General features: G+C 40.3%; 1 protein-coding gene across 5 annotated transcripts in view; it reads left to right on the top strand.

Moving 5' to 3' along the window:
* EPHA3 (EPH receptor A3) overlaps positions 1-27,503 on the top strand; it is a 208,174-nt gene that overhangs the window by 156,722 nt on the left and 23,949 nt on the right. For 3 of the 5 annotated variants that reach the window (XM_081198947.1, XM_081198949.1, XM_081198951.1), the window contains 6 exons: positions 2,669-2,793; positions 6,313-6,475; positions 11,001-11,103; positions 11,570-11,637; positions 16,501-16,626; positions 24,642-24,827. In XM_081198947.1, coding sequence (XP_081055073.1) covers positions 2,669-2,793; positions 6,313-6,475; positions 11,001-11,103; positions 11,570-11,637; positions 16,501-16,626; positions 24,642-24,827 — 771 coding nt within the window. The remainder of the gene's footprint in view (positions 1-2,668; positions 2,794-6,312; positions 6,476-11,000; positions 11,104-11,569; positions 11,638-16,500; positions 16,627-24,641; positions 24,828-27,503) is intronic. The other 2 variants (XM_081198950.1, XM_081198948.1) reach the window with 1 other exon arrangement.

Below are 27,503 nucleotides of genomic sequence, written 5' to 3'. Positions count from 1 at the left end.
CAAAATCCATTTCAAGCAATAGAAGCTGCTGCACCATATGTTCATTCTGCATCACTCCAGTAATGCCAGAGCACCTGAACCATGTAGGAGGAGCACATGCTGTGAGTGATGTTTGCTGGCAAAGTCCCTTTAAAAACACTGATGGAGTCCAGGGAGAAAATAAAGCCTAATAACTCTTTCCTGAGGAAAACAGAGCAGAACACAGAATATAATTTGAGGAGAAAGGAACAGAGGTTCAGGAATGCATAGCAAGGAGATATTCAACCAAATATTCAGGAGAGAACTCTCTCAGAAGTACATAGCCAATCACAGCACATGTTGCGTCAGCAAGCTTTCTACAACTTTGCCTGGTTGCTAAGCAACATCTGCACCACTTCTACCTTCTTGGTTGGCTGACTTACTGATGACATAATTCACCCTCAAGTTACAAACTAAATTATTTCTACTGCACATCCAACAATGCTGTCATAGAAATGAGCTACAGTAGGGGCTCCTCCTATAGATATTCATTACCTTAGTGTGCACAAACAAGAACCTTCAGACCCCTGTGTCTTGTGACAGACATTCCAGCTGCATGAAAACATTTTTGGGCAGCAATTATGCCACTACTTATATGCATGAAGCTGAACTTAGTCTGGATGCACCCTCACATTTCTCTGGTTTAAATGAATCTAGAATCAGCTAGATTAATTCCAATCGCCTAATTAAGGGTTGACCATGTTTATGACTAAAACCTGTATTTGAAAATGATGGTGGTGATTTTATGATGATGAATTCCCAGAAAGCTGTAATTTGAAAAAATTCTACGGGTTTTTTTTGGTCAATAAAATTATATGAGCTGAGCTATGTTAGGGAAAAAGAAGTCTCAATGAAATCAATGGAGTAACTTTGTCATAACTTGAGTTCCAGTTGATGTCTATGAGAACTTCATTCAAATAACCTGGACTGTTTCTATCCCATTATGACTATTCAGTTGCATTATAAACAAAACAACTACCATTTGTTTGAGCAGATATGGAATAAAATTCCAGACCAATCTTCTAATAAATGTGAATATTTACCTTATCTGCTACAGTGGTGCCCCGCAAGACGAATGCCTCGCAAGACGGAAAACTCGCTAGACGAAAGAGTTTTCCGTTTTGGAGGTGCTTCACAAAACGAATCTCCTATGGGCTTGCTTCTCAAGACGACAATGTCTTGCGAGTTCCTGCTGGTTTTTTTCCCCTTCCCCCCCTTTTTCTAAGCCGCTAAGCCGCTAATCAGCTGATCCGATCAGCAGATAAGCCGCTAAAAGCAGCTAATAGCGCTAATAGTGCTAATAGCGCTTATCCGCTAATCCTTCAATGGGCTTGCTTCACAAGACGGAAAAAACTGCTAGACGAAGAGAATCACAGAACAGATTCTTTTCGTCTTGCAAGGCACCACTGTATTTTCAAATGAAAGCTGGCATGCATTTACTTCTTACATGTCATCTTCATCAGGTAATTTGTCTTCCATTTTTCTAGTGTCCTGCCATATTACCAGGATACCCAGCATGAACCATGGGCTCACTGAATGAGCTGTTTAAACATCTAGTAGAACATTTAATTTTATAGTTAAAGGTCACCAAGCTTTTGAGGCCAGTGGGCTTATTTACTATTTAAAGAAAACGCCATGGATGCCAGTCACAAAATGGCTGCCATAAGGGCATGGCATACAAAAAAAAAAGGTGCAGATGGTCAGGGGTGGGAATATCACAAAGTGGCTGTTATGGGGTGTGGCATGACACAAAATGGCTGCTATTGGGACATAGCATAATGACTTCAATGTAGAAGAGACCCAGTGCTAACAGAATATTAGTGGAATTGCAAAAAGTATGTTATGTATTCTTAATTTGTGAAGGGATATTTATTGGGACCCTTCTCTGGTACGACAGCCTCTGGGTGTCACATTTGTGATCCCTCTCCTGATGGGACCATATGAAGGAGAGAACTTGAATATGAACAATAAAATGTTTCACCACATTGCATTTTGGTACTTGTGTTTCTTCATTATGTCAGCAAAATTACCTGTGCCTTGATAAATGAATTGTGCTTTAGTGGTGTCTTTTTTAAAAAAGCTATATGTTTGCTTAAGCCCTGTAGAAAATTGTTAAGGATGTGGGAGAAATTTGAAGTGGACTGGGATAGGGGAACCACAGAGAATGTCACAGAAAAGTGTATGTTCAACAGTACACTGATGATTATTATTATTAGCATTGGACCTCTTGGGACTCCTTGCCCATAATGTACTCCAGTCCTGTCATATGCCTGGAATATGAAAAAATTATCAATGAGCTGCAGAATCTGGTACTAATAACACCGCAACATCATAATAAATAGGCTGAGCACTTTTTTTTTTGCTTCACTTTTTAATATATCAAATGTATTTCATTGCTTACATTATAGTAGCAGATTAGAAACATCTGCTCATTTGCCACCAGTCTTCTAGCAATAGAAAGCCTAACTCGTTTTCCTTCAGGCTATCCTGCTTCAAGGCTTGGGTAAGAAGTCTATAATCCAGCTGTTGAGTGTTGATACGGATCCAGGTTTATACTCAGGAGCCCTTCAAATGGAAACACCACCTCCTTGCCAAGGATTAGAACAGTGATAAACTCCATTTGCTTTCTTTTTCTTCTTCTCCACTCTAGCTCCATCCCCTATTACAATAATTAGAAAAGACCGGACATCCAGGAACAGTGTCTCTCTCTCTTGGCAAGAGCCTGAACATCCTAATGGGATCATCTTGGACTATGAAGTCAAGTACTACGAAAAGGTGGGAAAGCACAGCAAAGATGGCAGGGGGTGGGCTTGGCCCGTTCAGTTGGGTTATGGGAAGAGTAAGATAAGAAACTGAAAAGAAGTTGAAAGCAGTATAAAAATGCTCTTTCACATTCATATCCAAATTCTTCAGAATATGCTTAGCTGTCTGAACCATGAGCAAATATACAGAACAACATTTACATTCTGTTGATGTATCATATTAATGTTAATGCTTTCAGTGGCTGCATTTAATATTAGATTGGATTATTATTATTTATTTAGGCTTTTTTTGTATAAATGCGTAGACTACATCAGTTTAAGAAGGTTACATAAGCATCTCAACTGTCCTTTAAAATACCACTTACACAGTACATTTAAGAAATGGAATTCTTGTTTGTTTTATACACTTGTGATATCAATGTAAAATAATTGAATTTGCGTAAGTTTCAATATTTTTCCAAATACATATTATATTACTCAACTTAGCAATTAACTTTCCAGGTAAAGTCATGTAAGCAGTAATTTCTAAGACCTGTTTAGATACTATAATTGTCCATGTTCCAGGATACAGAAAAAGACTAGTTTCTTAGAAGGTGTTTTAACCTTTTCTATTTGGGAAGGGAGGGAATGTTACTTAATTTTCCTTATATCAGATCTTCGTCATCATTTTGTTTTTTTTAAAACAAAACAAAACAAAACAAAACAAAACTGCAAGTTAGAAATGAAAACTAGGCATAAAAGGCAAAAACACAGGATTTAGTACGGAAAAATTAAAATTAGGGCATTATTGTCCCAACTATGTTTGGTTGACATACTTTATCATCCATTCTACTTTCCCCTCAGTTGCCCACTGAAACTTATTAATTAATTTACTACTTTTGTTAGGATGCCCCATAACAAATAAATAGAACACAGCAATAATATATAACATACCATAAAGCCGGCAACAGAGGATAACAACAATAAAGCAAACTCACAACTGCACCAAGAATTTCACAGATCTTAAAGTTCAATAAATATCTGTAATCATTAAAAGATTTTTAAAATATTTTTTTTTAAAAAAAATAAAACCAGTGAAAATTAAAAGACCACAATGTGGTCTCCAAGTGAGCTTCTCGGATGTGACCACAGAAATGGTTCCTAACCTAGTAGTTACCCATCACATTTTAATTAGCAGGGCACCAGGAGAAAGGCCTGAGGTGCATTTAGGAGTATAATTGTGTGCCAGAGGGTGCAGCATGACATACAAGCATACAAAACAGCAATTATGTACTCTTAACATCTAGTGCAGCTTTTCCTAAAAATGTTGCCTCCAAATGTTTTTGGATTCTGGCTCCCATCAGTCCCTGCCAGCAAGGTCAATGATGATGGTAGTTGTAGTCTGACAAAATATGAAGAGTGTCAGATTGGAACGGTGCCTCTTAGACTTTTACGGAGTGCCACTGAGGAATATCTATATATTAACAGTAATTCCCCATCATTTAAAATTTAGCTATTTTATTTGGCTCTTGCCTTAAGTTGGGCATTGGATCTAACAACATTTGAAAAGCCACAAGTTCCCCATGCTGAATTAACTAGAACATTTTTGTTGCATGAGATGCATTAATGGCAGAATTTCTCGCTATGAAATATAGAATTGACTATCCTCTGAGAAATATTCTCTGGTAGATTATTTTATTGGTAATGTGTTGGTTTTGTGATCCATCCAGTTCTGCTTTGTGGGGAAAGTGGGCAGTAATGCTTAGAAGGGGAAAAAAACCAGGCCTTTTTCAAATAAATCACTGACATGTTGGGTGTTTAATCAGAGGGATTCGTTCTTTTATTAAAATAAAAAAGTGTGTTTAATGATCAAGTACAGCATTTTCTGAATTTCTGTTTCTCTTCTGTGAAAAAATAAACCTAGAGGCTGTTGTACAGTGAAAATCTGATGATCATTAACACAAAACAGAAATTACCATAGATACATTGCCATTCATCTCATCATATATATTTTTTAAAAAACCTTGCCAAGCAGTTTAACAATGCAATCCTATATTGTCCACTCAGAAATAATCCTCACTGATTTCAGTGGCGCTTACTCTCAGTTGAGTGGGGATAGGATGCAGATTTATGTTTATAATAAGAAATGTGACCTTTCCATAACCACAAAATCTCCTCTTTTGCATATTTATTAAAAAGAAGGAACTACCCTGACTATGCAAACATAGCCTCAGAAATTCCACTTAAGCAGCCATTCAGATTCATAAAATGATGACATTTATACTGGCAAACCTATTCCTTTTGGGCTATTAAAATAGTTACCTAGGACACACTTGCTAGGAAGGGAGTTCCATTCAATTCAGTGGGGCTTATTTCTAAGTAAACATGTTTGGGTTTGGCTGTCTGCGACATAGTGATGAATGCAAATTAAGGGACACTATCCAATGCATGGCAAGCCCTGTTTCCTCCCCCCCCCCGCCACTATCTATGTGCAGGCACTTCTCACTTTGTTGCAGGTTATTCATACTCTGAAGCTTGAGTAACTTGCACTGAGCAGAGTGGTGCTTGGATGTGGATATGGGAACTGTGCAGATAATTTTTTCTGCTCCCGAATGACGTTTTGCACTTACAGAGGAGGAAAAGAAATATTCTGTTAAGCTACACTATGGGAATTCCCCACTTTATGTTGTGCCCTCTGTTTTATCTTGCAACCTCTTTAAATCAAAAAAAGTAGTCTATAAATATGCTTATTCGTGTATTTTCTATTTCTACATTTGCAAAATATATTCTATTAATCCAATGTTTCTTGAATCCATTGTTTTTATTAGTCTGAAAGGGGAGGGTTTGCATAAAGGCATCTTCTGGATGTCTTGCCGTGTTAAAGGGCCTTGATTTCTATGATTCTATGATTCTATGATTTCAATTGGATGCCTGTGTCAAGCTGGTAAAAAAAAAAAGGCTTGAAAGGGGAAGAAAGAAAGGCAAAACACTTTCACACATGATTAATCAGCCTAAAATCATAATGCACTGTGACTCTATTTTTGATCTGCAATAATAGACCGTCAGTAATTATAACTAAAATATTGGCTAGGGGTAGTGCAATTTCACCCATTTTTCCAAATTACACCAAGAAGGACAAAGGGCTGTGGAGGGTCAAGACATTTCTGCACCCTCATGTTCTCAATAATAATAGACTTTATGGTTCCTTTCAAGGCAAGGAGGTGGTAGGATTGGATCGTTCTTCCCCCTCTGCCCCCTGGCTTTGGGATCTGATTTCATTGTCTCCAAAGGCATCAATCAGAAAAATAAATTTATTGTTTGTACCTTATTTCAAAATATTAATGCTCTTAATACAATTCCAAGCGTGGGTATCTGTGATTACATCAGGAACCGATCTGTTTCATCATTCTGGTGCAGGAAGATAACACACATGTGAATACAATTAACACTCAGTCTAAATTCTGTTTACACAGCCAGCATGAGGTGGAAGAGAACGTCAATATGCCACCCTATCTTGGGTTTTAATGTGGCCATTTCTTTTTTTTTTCTGAAGCAGGAGCAAGAGACAAGTTACACCATTCTAAGAGCAAGAAGCACCAATGTTACCATCAGTGGCCTCAAACCAGACACCACTTATGTTTTCCAAATCAGAGCTCGGACGGCTGCAGGATATGGAACCAACAGCCGCAAGTTTGAGTTTGAAACCAGCCCAGATTGTATGTATTTGTAAAAAAATGGATTTTGTCTGTTTTCCTGCACAAAATTATATGGCTGGCTAGCTTTATTCCCTCTCTAGTTCAGCAAATGTGATTCTATATTTATGATCTGCCTTTCCGGCTAACATGCCTATAAATTTTTATATTTTGTCATTATTTTAAAACATGCTATGAGAAATATACTATAAAATAATGCAGGTGGTATTCCTACTTTCTCCTGCCATATCTTATTTATGTTCCCAGAATTAAATGAATCCTGTGCTAGGCAGCAGCTCCTGCCGGGAAAGAAATTTAAAAGTTCCACAGTGTCATAATATTCTGACATTGTTGTTTAAACTTATGGACTCCTAAACTTCTGAACTCCAAAAGAACTGCAGTCACTTCAAACCACTACCACCCCACTGACTTCCAAGTACATAGAGTTGTGCTTTCATTAACTTAACTTCAGGCAAGCTTCCCTTTTCCCCCTTGTAGGTGGGTGTTAGTTGGCTAGGAAGGGAATTGTAACTTTTCATGCAAATGACAGTCAAAGCAAAGGTTGATGCCAGTGAATTGCCATTTTGTATTACCGTATTTTTCGCCCTATAGGACGCACCGGCCCATAGGACGCACCTAGATGGGGGGGGAATAAAGGGGGAAAAAATTATTTCCCCCCCAGCTCGGGCTTCCCCCGACGCCAGCACCCAGAACAGGACCCAGAGCGATGCCGAAGATGCGTGCAGCTTTGGCATCGCTCGGGGAGCTTGTGGGGCTGGGGGCGGGGAAAGCGGAGCTTCCCCCTCCCCCAGCCCCCAGAACGGGACCCAGAGCCATGCCGAAGCTGCGTGCAGCTTTGGCATCGCTTTGGGAGCTTGCGGGGCTGGAGGAGGGGGAAGCCCTCCGCCAGCCTTCTAACCAAGTCGGGGGACAGCGGGAAAGGCACGCTGCGCCTCCCGCTGTCCCCCAAGTTTGCGGGGCTGGCGACGGGGAGGAGCAGGCTTCAGCCCCCCGCCAGCCTTCTAACCAAGTCGGGGGACAGCGGGAAAGGTGCGCTGCGCCTCTCGCTGTCCCCCGAGTTTGCAGGGCTGGTGATGGGGAGGAGCAGGCTTCTCTCCCCCCCCCGCCAGCCTTCTAACCAAGTTGGGGGACAGCAGGAAAGGCACGCTGCGCCTCCCCGCTCTCCCCCGAGCTTGTGGGGCTGGCGGTGGGGCTCTCCTGAAGCCTGGAGAGCGAGAGGGGTCGGTGCGCACCGACCCCTCTTGCTCTCCAGGCTTCAGCGAAAGCCTGCATTTGCCCCATAGGACGCACACACATTTCCCCTTCATTTTTGGAGGGGGAAAAGTGCGTCCTATAGGGCGAAAAATACGGTATATTGCTTGGCTTTCTTCAATGCATTGCTTTTCTGAAAGTGGCATTAAAATCAGGGCCAGAACTCTGTTCCAGCACCTCTTAGGTAGGTGCCATTGCCATTGTAAGAGAATGAGAGAGACATTCAAGGTGAATTCTGGCACCTCTTTTTCTAGAAAAATAGCACTGATTCAAATAAATTTTTCACATGGGACTTAATAAAGTGCTATATTATCTGCTAATACATGTCCCTATGGACTCTGGAAAGGAATAGAAAGTGACACAAGGGACTACAGGTTGGAACATGTCCTCTCCTCTTCCATTAGCAAAGGCCTTCAGCTAGAATAGATCATAGAATCCAAATGGGAAGACTCCATAGGTACATGGAATGACACAATTTGATGCAACCTACAATAAACTAACAGGGAACATGGGTGGCGCTGTGGTCTAAATCACTGAGCCTGGGGCTTGCCAGTTGAAAGGTCAGCAGTTCGAATCCCCGCAACAGGGTGAGCTCCCGTTGCTCGGTCCCAGCTCCTGCCAACCTAGCAGTTCAAAAGCACATCAAAGTGCAAGTAGGTAAATAGGTACCACTCCGGCGGGAAGTAAACAGTGTTTCCATGTGCTGCTCTGGTTTCACTAGAAGTGGCTTAGTCATGCTGGCCACATGACCCAGAAAAACTGTGGACAAATGTCGGCTCCCTCGGCCAGTAAAGCGAGATGAGTGCCGCAACCCCAGAGTCGTTCACGACAGGACATAACTGTCAGGTGTCCTTTACCTTTACCTTTTTACAATAAACTAAACTTTTCATGAAACAATGAGTTCATGAAACTCATTACAGTGGTACCTCAGGTTACAAACACCTCGGTTTACAAACACTTCAGGTTACAAACTCCACTAACCCGGAAGTAGTACCCCAGGATGAGAACAGAAATCGTGTGGTGGCTGCGCGGCGGCAGCAGGAGGCCCCATTATCTAAAGTGATACATCAGGCTAAGAACAGTTTGGAGTTAAGAACAGACCTCTGGTACAAATTAGGTTCGTAACCCGAGGTACCACTGTACAACATACCATGGTCATTATTAGTCCTTGGTACCTTTGAGATAGGTTCTGGAATTATCACATTGTTATCTTACATTCACTACTGCAGTTGATGGAGTGACAAATACATGCAAGAACCCCCACAAAATAGCCATTTTCTGGGAAAGTCCTGCGTTCCAAAACTTTGGGCAGAGACATTACTTAACCAGAATATGTACAGTACCCTTGCTTACACTAAACATTAACAATGTCATGCTGTTGGCTTGTAGGCTTCCCATGGGCATCTTGTTGACCATTCTGAGGACAAAATGCTGTACTAGTTAGGCCTTTGGTCTGATCTTGCAGATCTCTTCATAGAAAAGCAACAACAACCAAAGCCAACTCAAGTCATCAGACCATTTGAAATGTACACAATGTAATTCTATATTTTAAAACACAAACGCTTATCTTTTGACTCCCCGAATGAACCACTGGGTCTGAGAATCGCCTCCCTTGATAGCATTTATGAAAATATTTGAGTGAGTTAATATTCAACATGTCCATCTCAATTACAGTGTGCACTACCAGTCAGCAATAATATCACCATCTAGAAGTTGGTCCTGATTAATTTGTCAGACATCGGAGATTGGAGGAAGGTGGGAGGAATTCCAAAGTTATAGCATAACACAGATTATACCACAGATACAGTGGCAGCAACTTTTCTGACAGACTTCTCATAAGGCCTGAGTGTCTGGAGTGTTTGGAGAGTATAAGGTCTCAAAAATAAACAGAGAAAATTTAGCAGCAAGCCAAGCAATCTTGTTTGAATTTTTGAGATTTGTGAGCTTTTGAAATTCCAGCTCTTTCTGGAAAGTAGCTGAGCTCCCGATTTTAGCAAACTAATGACTTATTATGATGACCTTCAGTCTATGGAATAAATTGTATGATGCATAGAGAATATAAAACCATTTAGGGTATGATATATGGGAATAGATGGCAAAGAAATATGTTTTTGTGTTGTCTTAACTTGAACCAAGATGCATGTGGATGCCTCTGGCAAATGCACAGAATGTAGGTGATAAAAAGTTTTGCAGAACAGATGGAAGACTTGTTGTTTCTTATTATCATGATACTATTTTGGTGGATATTCTAATTGGTTAATTAAAAATCATGACTTGGATTTCAATATTCTTATTATGTTTTAAGTACTTTTTTGCATAGCATTTGAAACTTTGGACTTGATCCATTGACTTTAAAACAAGCATTTTTAAAGACCAAGTTCATTGATACATTATCTCTTAAGTGCAGTGTGTTATTTTACAAAACTTCACAGTTTTGTTTATTTATTTATTAAATTTGTGTAAAAAGCAAACAGCAAAAACCCATATTTAAGGACACGAATACAAAGCTAATGTATGGTCTAGTTTGGCCCTTTAGAGGTTATTGTGATGGAGAGTTGGAATGAGACCTGAAGGAGTAGCTGATGTCCATTTTCCATTCATATTAGGAGCTCAGTTTAAACAGAGCTGATTTAAGCCTCTTGTGTAAAAAATACATTTCAAGCTACATACTTTACTAAGGAAAATTGCACATAAAATGTTCAGTGGTTCGATCTATCATGCTTGACTTGTATACTCAAAAAAGATCCTACTTTAATTATATAATTTTATAAATCATCCTTAAAATCATCATTATCAGTGGCATGGATCCAAAAGTGTCTTGAGCAAGCAGAAATGTGCTTCTGCTTGTAGAAAGACGACTTCTTCAGTTCTGCTGATTCTCCCGTCTCAATCCTACACAGTTCCAGAGAGTTCTTCACTCCTCAAAATAAGGGTTTTTTTTAGGGTGAAGGAGACTACCATAGAGAGGAAGGGCTGAAAAAGCCATGCTCTGTGTGTGGAGTCATGCTAGCACTTCTCTGGCTCCAACCTGATATATTTTTACTTTGCTTAGCCTTTGCAACTTGTTCATAGACCCATAAGGGTTTTTCTTGTCTTTTCAAATTGGTAAAGAGTAAATAGATATTTAGCTTAGAAATTGGGCTGCAAGTCATTTCTAAGCAATGCTGTAATGGTTTCACTTATCTGCTACCTGCATTTGTCGGTGGTGATATATTTAATGTTCCGAGGGTTTTTAAACTAAAAGAAAACCTCACGTTTATTTCCTTGTAACTTCCAGCTTTCTCAATCTCCAGCGAGAACAGCCAGGTTGTAATGATTGCTGTTTCGGCTGCAGTAGCAATTATTCTGCTCACCATTGTGGTTTACATCTTGATCGGGAGGTTAGTTCATCATTTCTTTTACACATTTATTTCCGTCCCTTCAGTGCTGCATTGGAATGATAAGCACTGTCAAGGAGACACCCTCCTGAACAAGAATCACCAGGATTCATCCGGAAAGCCACCCCACCCCCCGGTTTGTTGACCAGGAAGTCACAGCAGAGTTATAAGCCTTAATGAGGCTGCAAACAATAGCAGGCTCAGGCACTACAGAACTTGTTAAAAATAGCTATAAACACATTCTCAAGCAATTGTAAAACTAAACTGGAGGGGTCAAAAATCAACAGATTGTCTCATTAGTCAATTTCCTCAAATTCCCTCAGAACGTATCTATGCTCTGTAGGATACAGAGAATGTAAACAGTACTAAAGTTCTTAATAGGAACTTAACTGTTGTGTTCTGTTTTTTATATTCAAGCAGCGTATAAAAAGTTGGTTTTCTTATGTTTTTTGCCTTTTATTGCTTGTAGATTCTGCGGGCATAGTAAATCGAAACATGGAATTGATGAGAAGAGGCTGTATTTTGGGAATGGACATTGTAAGTTTTTTTTGTCGTCTCCACACACACACACCCAGTACATTATGCCATTTATTGCATTCAGCAAAATTCTATGTGCTCATATGATACAGATGCAACTTTGTCTCCTTTATTTCCCTTTCCCTTTGTTCATGCGAATGCACACACAGTGTCTCACAATGCAAATAATACAAGTTTTTTTTAGTGCAATTCTATATGTCCTTCCTCAGAAGTAAGTTTCACTGTGTCCTCTCTTCCTAATGAGAAATCCCAGAAAAGAAATGTGTCTGTGATAGGTGGTTTCTTTTCATATATGCAAGCAGAGCACATTAGAAACAAATCAATGTTCCTGCAGGATAGAGCAAAATCCTGAACTCTAAGAGGCTGCAAAGGTAGCCTACTCTACCTGTCTTATTCTCTCTAAATTGAAATGGCAAGCTGGCCTGCAAATGTGTTTTTCCCTGCTCCATCCCCTGATGGGTGTAAAATTCATTATGTTGGAATAATCAAGGAACACTGAAGTGCTTTCTCAAATCCATTATCCTGGTGTAGGATGCTGTAGTTTTGTATCTCTCCTGTTAGTGTTAGACTACAACTCCCATCAGCCTCAGCCAGCATGGCCAGTGGTCAGGGATAATAGGAGTAGTTGTCGAACAGCATCTAGAGCGACATAGGCTCCTGACCCTTGGGTTGATGAAGCCATAGTGATTGGCACATTCATGCTGAACAAAGGTGCCAAATTCATAATAGCAGTGTAGTATAAATATGTGCCCCCTTATTGTGCAACTAGAAATGCCTCCCTCTGTGTAAAGTGCTCAAGATACACATTTTTGCATTCAGTTTTGCCTATTTATCAAGGTATTTTTGTACCACTCTTCTCTACAGCAGCCACATGGTGGTGTGCAACAAAATAAAAGACAACAAAACAGAATACATAATAAAATCACTAAATCCATTCGACCTAAAATACCTATATAAGCATCTGTCTATATAAGCATCAGCGTCATACTTAAAACTGACTTCACCTACCACACCTGTCCACCTCTGAAAGCCTGAGGTACAGCTTCAACAAATGCATAGCACAAGTAAGACACATCTCAGAGTGGAGATTGTAGCCACAGAGCCATCACTAAAAAGGCTTCCTACAGGGCCCCACACTTTTCATCTCATTCAGAGCAGGAACTACCAAAAGAGCCTCACCTGCTGATCGTAATGAATCATAGAATCATAGAGTTGGAAGAGACCACAAGGGCCATCGAGTCCAACCCCCTGCCAAAATGATCAAGTTGATATGGAGAAAGCATCTCCTCAGGCGATTTACACATTTTTGCAAGCAATTTCCCCCAATTTAGTGCCTTTGTTCATGTTCTTTTCATTAATAGATGCTTTTTTTGTGTACACTTTCCCTGCAAATTTTGTGTGCTTTTGGGGTTGCAGAACTGCTTTGCAAAATTCGTGCAAATTTCAAATGGTAGCTGTGTTTCAGTTCCTGTATTGTTTCAAGAAGTGCAAATTAGGTAGGGTTGCATGAAAATGTGAACAGAAGCAAAGTTCTGCCTCATCCCAGCTTGGGATCACATGGAATTTGGGTGAAACGCTTGGAAGGGCCCAATTCATTTTTGGATCAAGAAATGGGAGACTTCTTGTTTTCTTTTTTCTTCACATAGTTGAATCCCTATTTATTAGATGCAGATATTTTATTTACAATTTAAGTCAGAGTCAGTATTGCCAGTTTCTTTTATGCGGTTTGCATATGGTTGCAGAAATTAAAACCTCTGGCTAATTACAACTGTGTTGGAGCAATTGAATGTCAAATTGTTTTTCTCTAGAGCCTTCCCCCTCAGGAGCAAGTTGGTACTTTATTGCCAACATGCAAGCTGTGATATCCAGCTACTTAAGGCTGCCCAATAACAGTTAACACACTGGGCTTCAGCTCCCCATTTAGTAATATGTGGCCCACAGCATTTTAATTAGATTATAAAACAGAAACAACCATTAAAAAAGTGTCATGGACAAGTAACAGGTCAAAAGTTGCTCTCTCAATTCTTGTTCAGTGGAATGTCACAACCACTTTTTCTAAATGAGTCACAGTAGTTAAAATTCCTGTGGATTCAACCACTTCAGTTATTGTGCTTTGGCGTTCCAAGCCATGTTCATGCTGCAATATGAAGGGGAAGTCTAAATATTGTAGGTTCTCTGACAATCCATCCGAGAGAGAGAGAGAGAGAGCGAGAGAGAGAGAGAGAGAGAGAGAGAGAGAGAGAGAGCTGTAGATTGTTGGGGGAGGGTTGCTATCAGTATATTTATCAAACTGGGTCTGGAAAACTATATTGCCCTGATGTCAGATGTGTTGTGTCTAGATTGGACTATTAAATGATGATATGAAAATATTCAGAGGCAGTCCTCTTTATTATTTCTGAACATTTTCCTGGGCAAACTTCGGTCATTCAAAACAGGTCTCACAACCAAACACTGGTGACTCCTGCTTCAAATTAAATCTTCGGCTTCCTTACAGGGGGAGGCATATTTTGAAAATGTTTATGAGAAGGTGACTGTACCCAGATATATTAATTCTGGCAAGCTTCAGTGCTTCAGTTGTATACCCCATAGCTATTTACAATGTTCTATTAGTGGCATTTTGTTGAATATACAGAACTACTACTGGGCACTTCCCCTTTCCAAAAGCTAAGCATTCATCTGAACCCCCAGTTGCTACTGGGGAAATATAAACCCAGTCACTCTTCTGGAGTCTGTTGGAGGCAAATACCGGAATGAAAATTCTCCTGGGTTCGTTTCAATAGGATAAAACAACTTCTGTGGCTATAATAAACTTTCTGCACTTCAGCCCATAGCAGATGGTTTATTTCAGCCACTTGCTTGTGAATTGCCTACAAAAAAGCCTCACCCATGAAGTGTTCCCTGCGGCCTTATTTCAAATCCTGTAATACCACTTCAAAGGAGCAAAAATGCATTTGACCTTCTCAGATCATCCCGGTTTGCCCATGTCTGGCCAAGCACTTTCTACTCCTTTGCTACCTGTAAGACAACTCATGCTGGTAAAAAAAAATAAAAATGGAAATGATGCCACTGGCACAGAAGGAGCTGTAAAGTCCTGCAGCTTAACACGAGTACATGTGTTTATTATCTACTGCTCATGACAGAATCAACATTATATGGACTGCTCTTTAGTAATTGGTGCGAAGGAATTATTCTCCCTGCAATCTCCAGTCACCTGATAACACAAACCCTCAGGGCTCAGCATTAAAAAAAAAAAAAATCAGGAACAGAAGTCCCCACTGCTCAGAGGTTTTTAAATTGCTGGATTTCTTTTTATTAGGGACAGGAGGGAGTCTGTAATATGCAGGCAGTATGGATGGCAGGGAACATTTACGAGACCTTTAACCTGTGGCAATATGCTGCCAGTAGGGGGGTGAGTGTGTGTGTTTTAATTGCTGCTGTTGTTCAGGAAGTTTTATTGTGAGCGATAGTTTTACCAACCACGGTCTTGTACGAAACAATTTCAGCACGTCGTATTGGGCAAAACACAGCTTCACTGTTCTTCATGTGATGCTTAAATTGTGTTGGAGGCAGTTAACGCTGGAGCTTAAAGAGGGAAGCTTTCAAGATTTGATTACACTCTTGCAGCAATTGTGTTGGTAGGTGAAGTGAAAGCAGAAGAAAAGAACCCTGCTGAACCAGACCAAAGATCAGTCCAGTCCAGCAACTTCTTTCCAACAGTGGCCAACTAGGTGCTACTAGTCACAATGGCTATATAACTACCTCTGGGGTCAGAAGTGCCATGCCTCTGAATACTCATCATTAGGAAACACCAGGGATGTTATTTCACTCATGTGCTGCTTGTTGACATCCCAGAGGTATCTAGTTGGCCTGAAGGAAAGAGGATGCTGGACTAGATTGAGATTTGCAGGACTCTTTTTATGTACCTATATGCTTTCAGGAAGTGTACAAGAATCATATGAATGCCTTATCCTGTTCTTCATCCCTTAGCAATTTATGCTCAGTGGTACATTACTTCTGAACCTGGATGTTCCATTCATCTACCATGGTTAATACCTTCTGTTAAATCATTCCTCTACAAATTTATCTGATATCCCTTAAAAGTCACCTTTTATAAAGTGTTATTACCACATCTTATGATAATGAATTGCATAGATTTTATGCATTGCATGGAAGAAGTAGCTATTTGGTCCATCATGAATCTACTGACAATCAATGTCAATGGTTGATGCTGATTTCTAGTACAGTGGTACCTCAGTTTAAGAACAGCCCTGTTTACAAACTATTCGGTTTACGAACTCTGCAAAACCGGAAGTAGTGTCCCGGTTTGCAAACTTCACCTTGGTCTAAGAAGTGAAGCTGAACAGTGGAAGGGGACCAGTGGTGGGAGGCCCCATTAGGGAAAGTGTGTCTCAGTTTAAGAATGGTTTCGGTTTAAGAACAGACTTCCAGAATGGATTAAGTTTGTAAACCAAGGTACCACTGTATAAGGAGAAGAAAAAGCCGTACTGATTTCCTTTACTTCTGTTATATAGCTTCTTAGGGCCAAAAATCCATGATCATATTTGCTGACATTTCTATTTTCAGTTAACAGCAGCTATACAGTGGGGCGGGATTATTTGGAACACTGGGAGATCGGGAGGAAAATTAGCATGATTATTCCCCCCCCCCCCGCAATTTGGCTGATACTTACATAGGGTGAGATGTACTACAATTGGCTCCTAAAATGTCAGTGGCCTAGGAATTTTGCACTTTTTGCTTTCATGATTACAGTGGATGCTTTGCAATACAAACACATTAGGGTTTTTGTGTGTTGATTATTATTACTGAACATATACTTCTCTCTCTGAATTTCTTTTTAAACAGTAAAGCTCCCAGGCCTGAGAACTTATGTGGACCCACATACATATGAAGATCCCACTCAAGCTGTTCATGAATTTGCCAAGGAGCTAGATTCTGCTAGCATAGCCATCGACAAAGTTGTTGGGGCAGGTAAGGATTCTTACATTGTCGTCTCTTGTGAGAATAACTGTGCCATTTCAGTCTGCCTAATGCAGCTGGACCATTCAGATGCAGGCAAGTTGGTGGATAAAACTTTCTGTGCAGATGCAAAGCAACTAATTATTTGAACGTTTCTGCATTTGTATTCTGAATTTTTCACAACCGTCATGACTGACAGATCCAGCTGCTTCTTCTGCACTGAAAATGTTTATCAGCCTTTCTTTTGCCCTTTGTTCTTAATATTGCTGCCCTTAAAAGGTTTGATGTTGAAGATTTGTTGGTCTACCAGAATCTGAGCTAAAACCTCAGACTTTTATTTCATATAGGTTATCAAACAGCCATCAGACTGCAGTGACCTTTGTTCAGTGGATTGATTTTTGAACATCACCATTTGGAGTTACTCATTTAAGAGCAAACTGTTTCTTGACATATTATTAATCACCAGAGCTATAAAGATACCCCTGAATGCAAGCTTGTAGCAAATGCACCGGTTTCCACAAAACCAGTGTATGCAAGATCTTTGCACAGCAAGAGAGGTTTGTGAATTGTATCCAAATGCCTCAGTGCTTCAGACATTTAGCAATCAGAGACATTACTGAAGAATAAGAGTACAGAATGAAAGCATTCCAGAAGACTAGGAGTTGTTGCAAAAACAGCAGTTATTTGCCTCTTAAAGGCTTTCAAATTTATTTTGGCAGAAAAGTGCTTTTGTACTTACTTACTTAATTCATTCCTTTATTTTACCCATAGCCCACACCTCTGTCCAAATAGCTTAGAGTGGCTTACATGTGGCTCCCAGACAGTATAATAGTAGCAGACCTGCTTAGCTTCAGCTGAAGAACTGAATCACACACCACCAGGCGCATAGACTCACATGTATTTTGTGTGCATGTAGTTGCAGAAGGAGACAATCTGTCTTACAACATATAAGGTAGAGGAAGGCCTTACCACACATTACTCCGTGAGTTAAAGTGAACAATTGCCCTGACTGCAATGGTTCAGATAATCATTTTCCACCAAGAATACCTAAAGCTGAGCCGCCACCTGCTCCTTGCCCCAAATGAGGCCGGAAACCAAAACTCTCAGGACACTGAAATGCAAAAGCAGTCAAAGGGATGGGAAGGCATTGCTTCCCTGGCTTCCCAACAAAGAGCTTGCAGCATTGGGAATGTTGGTGGCGGTGCAGGTGCAGCCGCAGAGCTAACACAAAATTTCCATTGTTGTGCTTGCAATAGTGACCACACCCCTCCTGTCTCCCTCTTGGTTCCTAGCAGTGTTGGGAAGCCAGTAAGCAATGTCCACCCTACCAGTCACTACTACTGAAATGTTGAGCTGCTTCTGTTCTTGTGCTGCCATTTAAGCATACAGTTTATGACCTTTTGCTATAAACTGGCCTGAAACTGTAGAAGAGCATTGCTGTCAGATGCAAGAACTTGCAAGTGCATGAGCTCTTTATGTTTTGCAGTCCTCAATTGACTGACAGTCTTTCCCGAGTCAATATGAAAACTTAAGTTGATGCTGGTGAATTTCACATTTTCTGAAGCATTATGAAAACTCAAACACATGCATCCTTTGAAATTCACACATATGCTTGTTTTGTGATGCAGTTCTCCAACCAACTAGTTGTTAACAAAAATATGTATATTAGGAGAAAATGCACGTTAAAATGAATATATTAGTGAGAACAACATTTGAAAATTACTTGCAAAAATGTGTACATTAGTGTACACAAATGTGTTTATCAGGAAAGTTTCACAATAAAATGCGGAGGGGGGTATTTTTTAAAACTGTAAATTGCTGCAGAAATGTGGAGAATGTGGAGTTTAAGATTGGAAAAATGAGAACCCAAGAGAACAAAACTTAGCAGATCCTTCCATCTCTCCTGGTGATGCTTTATTTGCTCAAGCCTGAGATCATAGGCATTCCCACAGTTAGAGGCAAACTCTAAACTCAAATAACTACACCAAATCAACAGTGAGCCACTAAAGTAGCACACAGACCTAGGAAGGAAGAGCAAACAAACAGTACAGAAAAATGGAGTTAACTCTTTAGTTTACATTTCTTTAATATCCTGAAAGAATAAATAATTGTCAAAAAAAGGCTTACCATGAAAGATGTGTAAGTTGTTTTTTTTTTTTTTTGTATTTTAAAGCAGCTAACAGGAAATCAATGTACTTTGTTAAATATTATGGGAGGGGGAGAGAGAAAAGTCAAATCATGTTACAGAATTATGGTGATTTATTTATTTTTTTCATTTTGCCCCACAAGAGTGCAGTGTTCTCCATCCTGTTAAATCCAGGCTAGCAGTGGCATATGTGTTATGGCCATGGTTGTTTTTAACTAGAAAAGAGATTGATAACATATTTGTAAGACTGCTGGTAGTTGCCCCTGAATGTCTTGTTCCTTGCTGATAAAGTTCACAGGTATAGTGTAGACTCCTTAGTTCAGACTATTTTCTGCAAGAGATTCTTGTCCGATACTCAAAGAATCTCTTCTAACGATCCTCGTCAATTCCATCTGCCTCTGCTAACTAGTACCACTTCTCAGGGTCCTGATAAGGGTTACAACAGCTGTTTGTAATTCTTAGCAGTTAATTATACAGCAGTAAATGCTAAAACCATTTCATCCTAAAAGCTTTAAAATGTTTTTAAAGCATTTAAAATGAATTAAAATGATACTTTAATGAGTGCTTAACAATGGGTGCTATGGGTCATTTTTACAACTGACAATCAAATCAGCAAAGTAAACTGCTGTGCAATCTCTAATTAAAATGAGGGCAGACATACCTTGTAATCTGTGTTTATACGATTTGGATTTACAACAGGGATTCCATTTCCACCACTCCAAGGCATTCCACTCCCTAGTGCTCAAGACATGAAAAGGCGCTTTTAAAGTGTTTTATGGTTCAGGTGCTTTTCAAAGTAACCCCATGAACGCAAACCATGGAAACATGAGAGGGCATACAAAGCGTTTCCATCACTGTTTTAAAGGACACCATATCACTGGAAAATACATTTTATTTCAAGTGCCTAATTTCCATCCATTATTTCTGATTTTTAATCTGGAATGTTGTACATGGAGTTCGCTGCATCATGCACTTTTAGAACCTAGGAGGCAGAGCTTTCGTTTTTCTAAATCAAATTCCTAATGTGTGTCTGCCCTTATTGTCAAAGGGAGAGTTGGGAGTTGCCAAGCAAGGCATGTGTCTCTCGGTCTGCTCCTCCTCCAATTCCAGTTTCCTTTCTGCACATATTTATTAGGACAGGAAGTTGTATGATTTAATTTGTCCACAAGATACTCAACACGCACTGTTTATCACTTGCCTTTTTGCTTTCACCTGCCCCTCTATTTTGAACATTGGAGCCCATTGTAAGGTGAATGTGGCTCCTCTGACTTTTTCTTAAAGAGCCTGTACTCAGAGCCTGACTCCATGTGTTTGCGCTTCTTTGTGCACCTAATAGTGAACGTGTGGGCAGAGGTGGCAATGGGGTCTGCCTCCCACCATCTGTCCACTGAAATGCATGTCTGCAATGTGCACTTGAGTCAGAAGAGCAAATCAATGCCTTAAAATTATTGTAAAAACCTGGACTGATCTGTGTAAACGTGCTCCTTACTACTACAGTCATGCCTTGGAAGTAGAACACAATCCGTTCCGGAAGTCCGTTCGACTTCCAAAACATTTGGAAAGCAAGGTGTGGCTTCTGATTGGCTGCAGGAAGGTCCTGCAGCCAATTGGAAGCAGTGGAAACCCCATCGGATGTTCGGCTTCCAAAAGTAGTTCGCAAACCGGAACAGTCACTTCTGGGTTTGTTACGTTCGTGAGCCAAAACGTTCGGGGACTAAGCTGTTCAACTTCCAAGGTAAGACCGTACTGTCTTTTCATTCATCAACAACCCTTATCAGTTCCTTATAAGTGAAAATCAGGCTTCCTGTGGCTTATGAATACCACGGGACTAACTCTATTTTGAGGATAAAAGGGCGAGAAGAAAGAAATGCATTGCATTGCCCCAGTGGCGTAGCGTGGGGGGGTGCAGGGGGGCCGGCCGCACTGGGCACAACATCTGGGGGTTAGGGTTAGGGGGCACAATCCACGGGTTAGGGGGTGCAAATCCACGGGCTAGGGGGCGCAAATTACTTGCCTTGCCCCGGGTGCTGACAACCCACGCTACGCCACTGCGTTGCCCTGAGCTCATTGGAGGATATACAGAACGAAATATGCCTCAACTGTCCCAATTTAAGTGGGACACCCCATTTTTAGGGGCTGTGCTCTCACATGAGTCACTTGACTCACATAGGAGTGCAGCCCCGAAAGATGGGCATCCTGGTTTTACTATGGTGCATGTTGGAGGGTATCGAATATAGATATAAATATAGATATGAGTTTAAACAATGTATTCTAAAAGACAAACGTTCATTATATAGATGGATATGTGTCAGATAGACATATTTGGAAAATATCTTGGCCTAGGTTCTTAAAAATGAGTGATGGTCCACAAGGAGTCATAATTTGGCATGTGTTTGGTGCCTCGTATCATCTGTCAGGTACTTCCTTCTTCTTGAATTAGCATGTCCTGTAAAATATCATCTTATGCTTATACAGTACCTTGACTCCCAAACGCCTTGGGAGTTGAATGTTTCGGCTTCCAAACGATCAAAAACCGGAAGTGTGTGTTTCGGTTTTCAAACATTCTTTTGGAAAGTGAACGTCCAGCAGGACTTCTGTGGCTTCTGATTGGCTACAGGAGCTTCCTGCAGCCAATCAGAAGCCATGCTTTGGAAGTTGAACATTTCAGAAGTCGACCGGACTTCCGGAACGGATTATGTTCAACTTCCAAGGTACGACTGTATAGTCCCTTAAATAGCTAGTCCTAACCAATGCTTCCTTGAATACTGTTCTGAATTAAGGCTTAACAGTCTGAGCTCCAGAGCTATCGAGCCTAGCGGGGATGAATTACCTGGCGCTCATTAATGAGGGCTTCAGCACAAAATGTTTAAGCTTACATGAGACATTTGTCTTATCTGAATAGGAAATGGAATGTCACGGAGGGCCCTGTGCCTAGCAGAGTTATGATTTAGAGCATACCTAACTAAGAGTAGGAAACAATTGCATCTACAACTCATCTGTTTGCAAATTCTCAACAAAATGCAATTGATTGAGGCAGCAAGTGCCTAAATTAATAGAAATGTCCAGTGTCCCCTGAGTAGATTTAAATCATGTAAAGCTGTTCCAGTAATATCTATCTGTATCCTTCTATTTCCAGACAGTCCAAATTGAAAACAAAGTTCAACCCCTGCTGTGCATGTGATTTGAAATGAAATTAAAGCCTCGTGGGGTTTTTTTCAAGAAAATCCATTGTAAGCTATCAGAAGTGAACAACGTGCCTGTTTGAATGGTTGAGGAATAATAATAATAATAATAATAATAATAATAATAATAATAATAATAATAATTACAATTTTTACATCTTGTTATAGAACATACTATGCCCAAAGCAGCAATAAAATACAGATGATTTTCTTTTGTCACCTAACTTCACAACAGCTTGGTAGTACCATAATTCTCATTCACAAATGAAGACCTGAGCTTGACAGAGAGCAGGCTGCATCAGATTATACACTTACCTGATCACAAACCTTTCCTGCCATTCATCTGGTGCATTTTCCCACCTCTGATGCCCCTGACAGCCATGTGTGAGTGTGCCATCCCAGTTGTGTGTACATGTATAAAATCCAATGCACCATGCCCAGGTCACGTCAATCTCCAGATTTTGTATGGCATATCAGTTACTAAGTTCAAGCTTAAGTGGCTTGTGTTTTAAACATGTATGTCATATTCAAATGAGATGTCTGAGACAACTGGAAGTATATGAGGCATAGGCATGCCAGATAGGCAGAAATGTAAGGCTCTCACTCCCGCACAGCACAACTGGCTAAATGTATGATGATGATGATGATGATGGGAGCAGCCTAGATTGGCTGGGGAAACCCAGCCAGATGGACGAAGTATAAATAAACTATTATTATTATTATTATTATTATTATTATTATTATTATTATTATTATTAGGTTCTATCAGCAATTTCCTGAGCTCTTGGCTGAGACATCCCAACATTCAATCAACTGAACAACTCTGGGTTTATTTCTGCTCTTCGTCCTCCGTATCTTAATTGCTAGGTTTTCTCAACGCACATGTATTACTATGAACATGGCATACTGACTTAATTTAGGACTCCATTAATCCCTCTTCACCTAATCATAGCTTGAATTGCTTACACAATTGCAGTATGTAGGGTTTGAATTCATCAACTATTTGGCAAAAGGACCTGAACATCAAGGCATCGAGGTACCACTGTATAGCTTGGAGCGTGTTGTGATTATTCAGTGCAATCTATATTCTACATAAGCTGCAAAACAGCATGGGGAAATGTAACAAAAACATAACATTTCTCCCTGAAAATCAGACTATATGTACATACACCCATCCACCTGCCAGTGGACACTTCTGACTGTGTTCTCAGGCAAAGAATTCATAGATAGATTTAATAGCCGCATTCGCTCAAACAATAAATAAAAGTTCCTCTGGCTGTCACACAATGTAGGTGTAAGAGATCAGCAGCTTATAGCTGTTACGACCATTAAGATACATAGGGAGAGAAAGAAAGGAAAGAGAAAGCTAAAGAAAATACAGCATCAAGCCTCCACAAGATTTATTGCAAAGTGGGTTTTTTGCCCCTCTGGTGTCATGCTTTGATTTTCTGCTCTCATGGTGTCCTAACAGTATCGACCTAATGCTAATATTTGAATAGAACTGCTGTTTGCCTTGAGTAAAGCATGCTGGCAGATGTGGATTCTTGTAGAGGTCAGATTTTTATTCATCAGAATCCTTGTTACAGCCTGTATAGCTTCTTGAATGCATGTTTGGATCTCTAAATAGTCAGTTAAAAAAAAAATCCCCAAAAGCTCATTTTCAAGCTGAATGGCCCTTTTTGACCTACAACGAATCAAAAAGAAAATATAATGCAATGCAGTGTATGCTAGGCTCTTCTATACCACTTTAATGCCAGCCCATGTTATCACTTCTTAGCAATGTCAGCAGTAGGCTATAGCGGAGATGCTGGCTTTTGAAGACAATTGTTAAAATTCTATGTGAATTTGTCAAGATGAAAAATCATCACACTGTCACATGGCCCGTGTTCTTCTTGACCTATGTGCCTAAATTAGTCACATATAGATATTTACCGCATACAGTACAACAGAAATCTCATCTGTTGCTGACACTTCCTGTCCAGGGATGTAGCGATGGGTGAAGAATTACTGGTCTTTGGCTGTAGATTTCATTCCTATATAGAAAGCACAGCACTGACTGAATTGTAACTAAACTATGGAAGCACTGGCTGCTTTTTATTTGGGGAATGGAATGGTTTCACTTCCTTGAGTTGTTGGCCAAGATTGTGAGGTCTTTATCAAATGGCTATCAATTCCTAACCTGGAAATAAGACAAGTCGTGCCATAGGACAAAGTGTCTATTTCTTCATCTATTGCATAATGTCATTTATCACTTGGCATAATCACTGTGAATGAAACTGTCACAAAACTTTTGCAAAATGACCGTACTATGGGAACTGTGTGAAAATTCTGTTTTTCTGAAGAACATTACTGTAAGGCAGTTTAGTTGTTGGGGCCATAGTTTTGAAGAAGAGGAACTGAACAATGTGAAACGGTCAAGCTCATTCCGGAAAAGGCTTGCTAAAGTTGCCTTGTTGTTGAAACAGTCTCAGGGTGATTATCTGAAGGCGAATGAGGCCACCACACTGCTGAAGTAAAGACGGTTTCACTCTTGTTAGTGCTTGGAGGAGTGACTGGTTGGGAACCACATGTTATGGGATCCATGACGGTAAAAATGTCAGTTTTTCAGTGCCAATTAAAGTGCAGTTTTCTAAGTTAGTTTTGTCGTGAGCTATGAAATGAAAAAAAGCGTTTCCCTTATATTTTGCTTTTATTGACAGGCGAGTTTGGAGAAGTATGCAGCGGTCGTCTAAAACTTCCTTCTAAAAAAGAAATCTCAGTGGCAATCAAAACTCTGAAGGTTGGTTACACGGATAAGCAGAGAAGAGATTTTCTTGGAGAGGCAAGCATCATGGGACAGTTTGATCACCCCAACATCATCCGATTAGAAGGAGTTGTCACTAAAAGTAAGAACTGTTGTCTACTATAGAATCATAGAATCATAGAATCATAGAATCATAGAGTTGGAAGAGACCACAAGGGCCATCGAGTCCAACCCCCTGCCAAGCAGGAAACACCATCAGAGCACTCCTGACATATGGTTGTCAAGCCTCTGCTTAAAGACCTCCAAAGAAGGAGACTTGGGAATCTCAGGCACCAGTGCAAAGTGTTGCCATTCAGCCCTCTCTTTCTGTCTGGCCCATGGGACTCTCCCGAGGTCATCACACACACACACACACAACCTAATCTTGCTTCCACCAGACCACCCCTCTCACCAGCCCTGCTGTGCCTGCTCCTGGCATAAATGTGTCTCGAATTGTTTTAATGCTTCTTGCTTGCCTGGACAAAGGATAGAAAGACATGTATAACTTTTGTGCACTGGAATATGCAAAGAAAATAACCATACCCATTGCTTTGCCAATATTTGCCTCTGGCCATGCCTACCCCAAAGGCTCTGCACAAGGCAATGTGGCCCACATGCTGAAAAGGGCAACCTACCCCTAGTCTAAACAGTTGTAACTGAGAATGAATCAATTGAAATAAATAAATAAATAAACTACCTTCAAAAAAGGCAGGGCAATTATTTGAGCTGAAAGTTGAATAGATTTACCTGAGTTTCTGTATTTGAAGAAAACGCTTTGGGTGATATGAAGTAGGAAGAAACTTGTAGAAATACTTAAAGTCGGCTTCTGTATGTTGTAGCATACTATAGATAGTGTATAGAAAATTGTATGGAAGACTCTTAAAGCCCTCCTCCCGTGACTGTCATGGAAAGGGTTTGCCTTAATATGCCTCAAAAGAAGTTGATCTTTGAATCAAGTGGTGGAAAATCACATTCATAAGCTGCAAATGTCATCTGTCTGTGGTCAATGACTTTTCATTAAAACTCTTAGAAACTGCTCATCTGATTTGCACCCACAGGGAGTAATTCGAAAATCCATGGTCTGTAGGCAAGGTATGAAAGGTTTATGTGAAATGTAGTTCCTAAGATATCCAGAATTCTCTTAGCTGCCTAGTCCTAGATAGGGGGGGATGATAAATTGATATTTTGACTCTTACCAGGATGAACGCCAGACCGCGATAAAAGTTTCATATTTTTTCACCCTGTAATATATCGAGAATGCACTGCCCAGCTGGCCTTACAGACCTTTGCACTTACAGTGATACCTCTGGTTACGAACCATCCTCCTTGCAAATGCTTTGGGTTATGAGCTTTGCTAACCCGGAAGTAGGTGCTCCTGGTTGCGAACTTTGCCCTGGGTTGTGAGCGAAAATTGCACACTGGAGGCACGCATCAAGAGGCCCCATTAGTGAAAGCACGCCTCAGGATAAGAACGTTTTCTGGTTATGAACAAACCTCCGAAACGAATTAAGTTCGTAACCAGAGGTACCACTGTACTGCAAAGTAAATGGCCGTTTCCTGCCTGCCCTATCTGCAAGGCATATGCCCCTGCCGCCTCTCAGCTGAAGTTGCAGACTAAAGGACTTTACTTTGCATTAAAAGCTGCTTTCTGCTTGCACCATCTGCAAGGCCCTCATGGAGGCAGCATGTTTTCTCCTGCTCTGGTGGGGGCAGGACCCAAATGAATGGCTTCAAGTGACAAGCAAGGACTAAACAACAGTAAGAACTTTCTGACAGTAAGAGCTGTTTTGACAGTGGAAAGGACACCCCTGGTAGGTAGTACACTCTCCTTCCTTGGAGGAGAAGCAGAGGTCGGGTGACTGTCTGTAACCTAGTTTTCAGGAGCCATGTGGCACCTAGATTGTCTACCTGACTTTCTAACAAGGTGCTACCATGGGTATATAAAGCCCTTAACAGAACAGTAATATATTCTCCAGAAATTTTTAATAGTTTATAACTAAACTATTAAACTATTAACTAAATGGCCAAGAATAGCATGAGTAAATTTTCATTTAATTATACACATCAAATTTAGATTTTTCTTTTAAAAAACATTTCCCCATATTATTATAAACTCCAGCCTTATTTCAGACATGTATCGAGATACTGCAGTGTTTAGCTGGCGATATATCATGATAATGCCAGATAGTCCCTATGTGACCTCCCTTCTTTTGGCCACTGCCAGCCAAAGAGAACTTGACACTATGCTGCTAGACAGTATTGATAATTCTTGAGCTGTGAATGTTCTAGTCTTACTTATAGGATGCTTATAAGTCATAATGATTTCCTAAATACCAAGGCAGTTACTTAACGTAGAAGCAGTATTTTACATCTTAAGGGGCTACACAACCGTCTTTAAATTTCTGGAATAGTTAAATATATACTACAGGAACCCATAGTCTTGCATTCTCTTATAGTTTTGGAGAATTCTGTGCACTATACACCCTCCTGTGGTGATAATGATGATAATGCTTTACAGTTGTCATTCAAGATTAGAAAATACCGGGATCTGTGCTGAGAGTGATTGCTCTTAAACAGCTGCAGGCATTCTGGCTGCGCTTACAAAACCATACTGCACATTACCTCATGGTGTCAGCATCTGGCAGATATTTGGATAGCCACAATTAGGCAGCAAAAAACCATGTGGCAATAATTGGTCCATGTAAAAGCTTAATTTCATTATTTATTGCATGGTATTTCATATGTATTTTAGGAGTCATAAGAACAGGACAAAGTGGGC

This window comes from Podarcis bocagei (assembly GCF_964188305.1).
Source record: "Podarcis bocagei genome assembly, chromosome: 6".
Classification (NCBI taxonomy): domain Eukaryota; kingdom Metazoa; phylum Chordata; class Lepidosauria; order Squamata; family Lacertidae; genus Podarcis; species Podarcis bocagei.
Note: the sequence above shows the minus strand (reverse complement) of the source record. Positions and strands in the feature narration are given on the sequence as shown.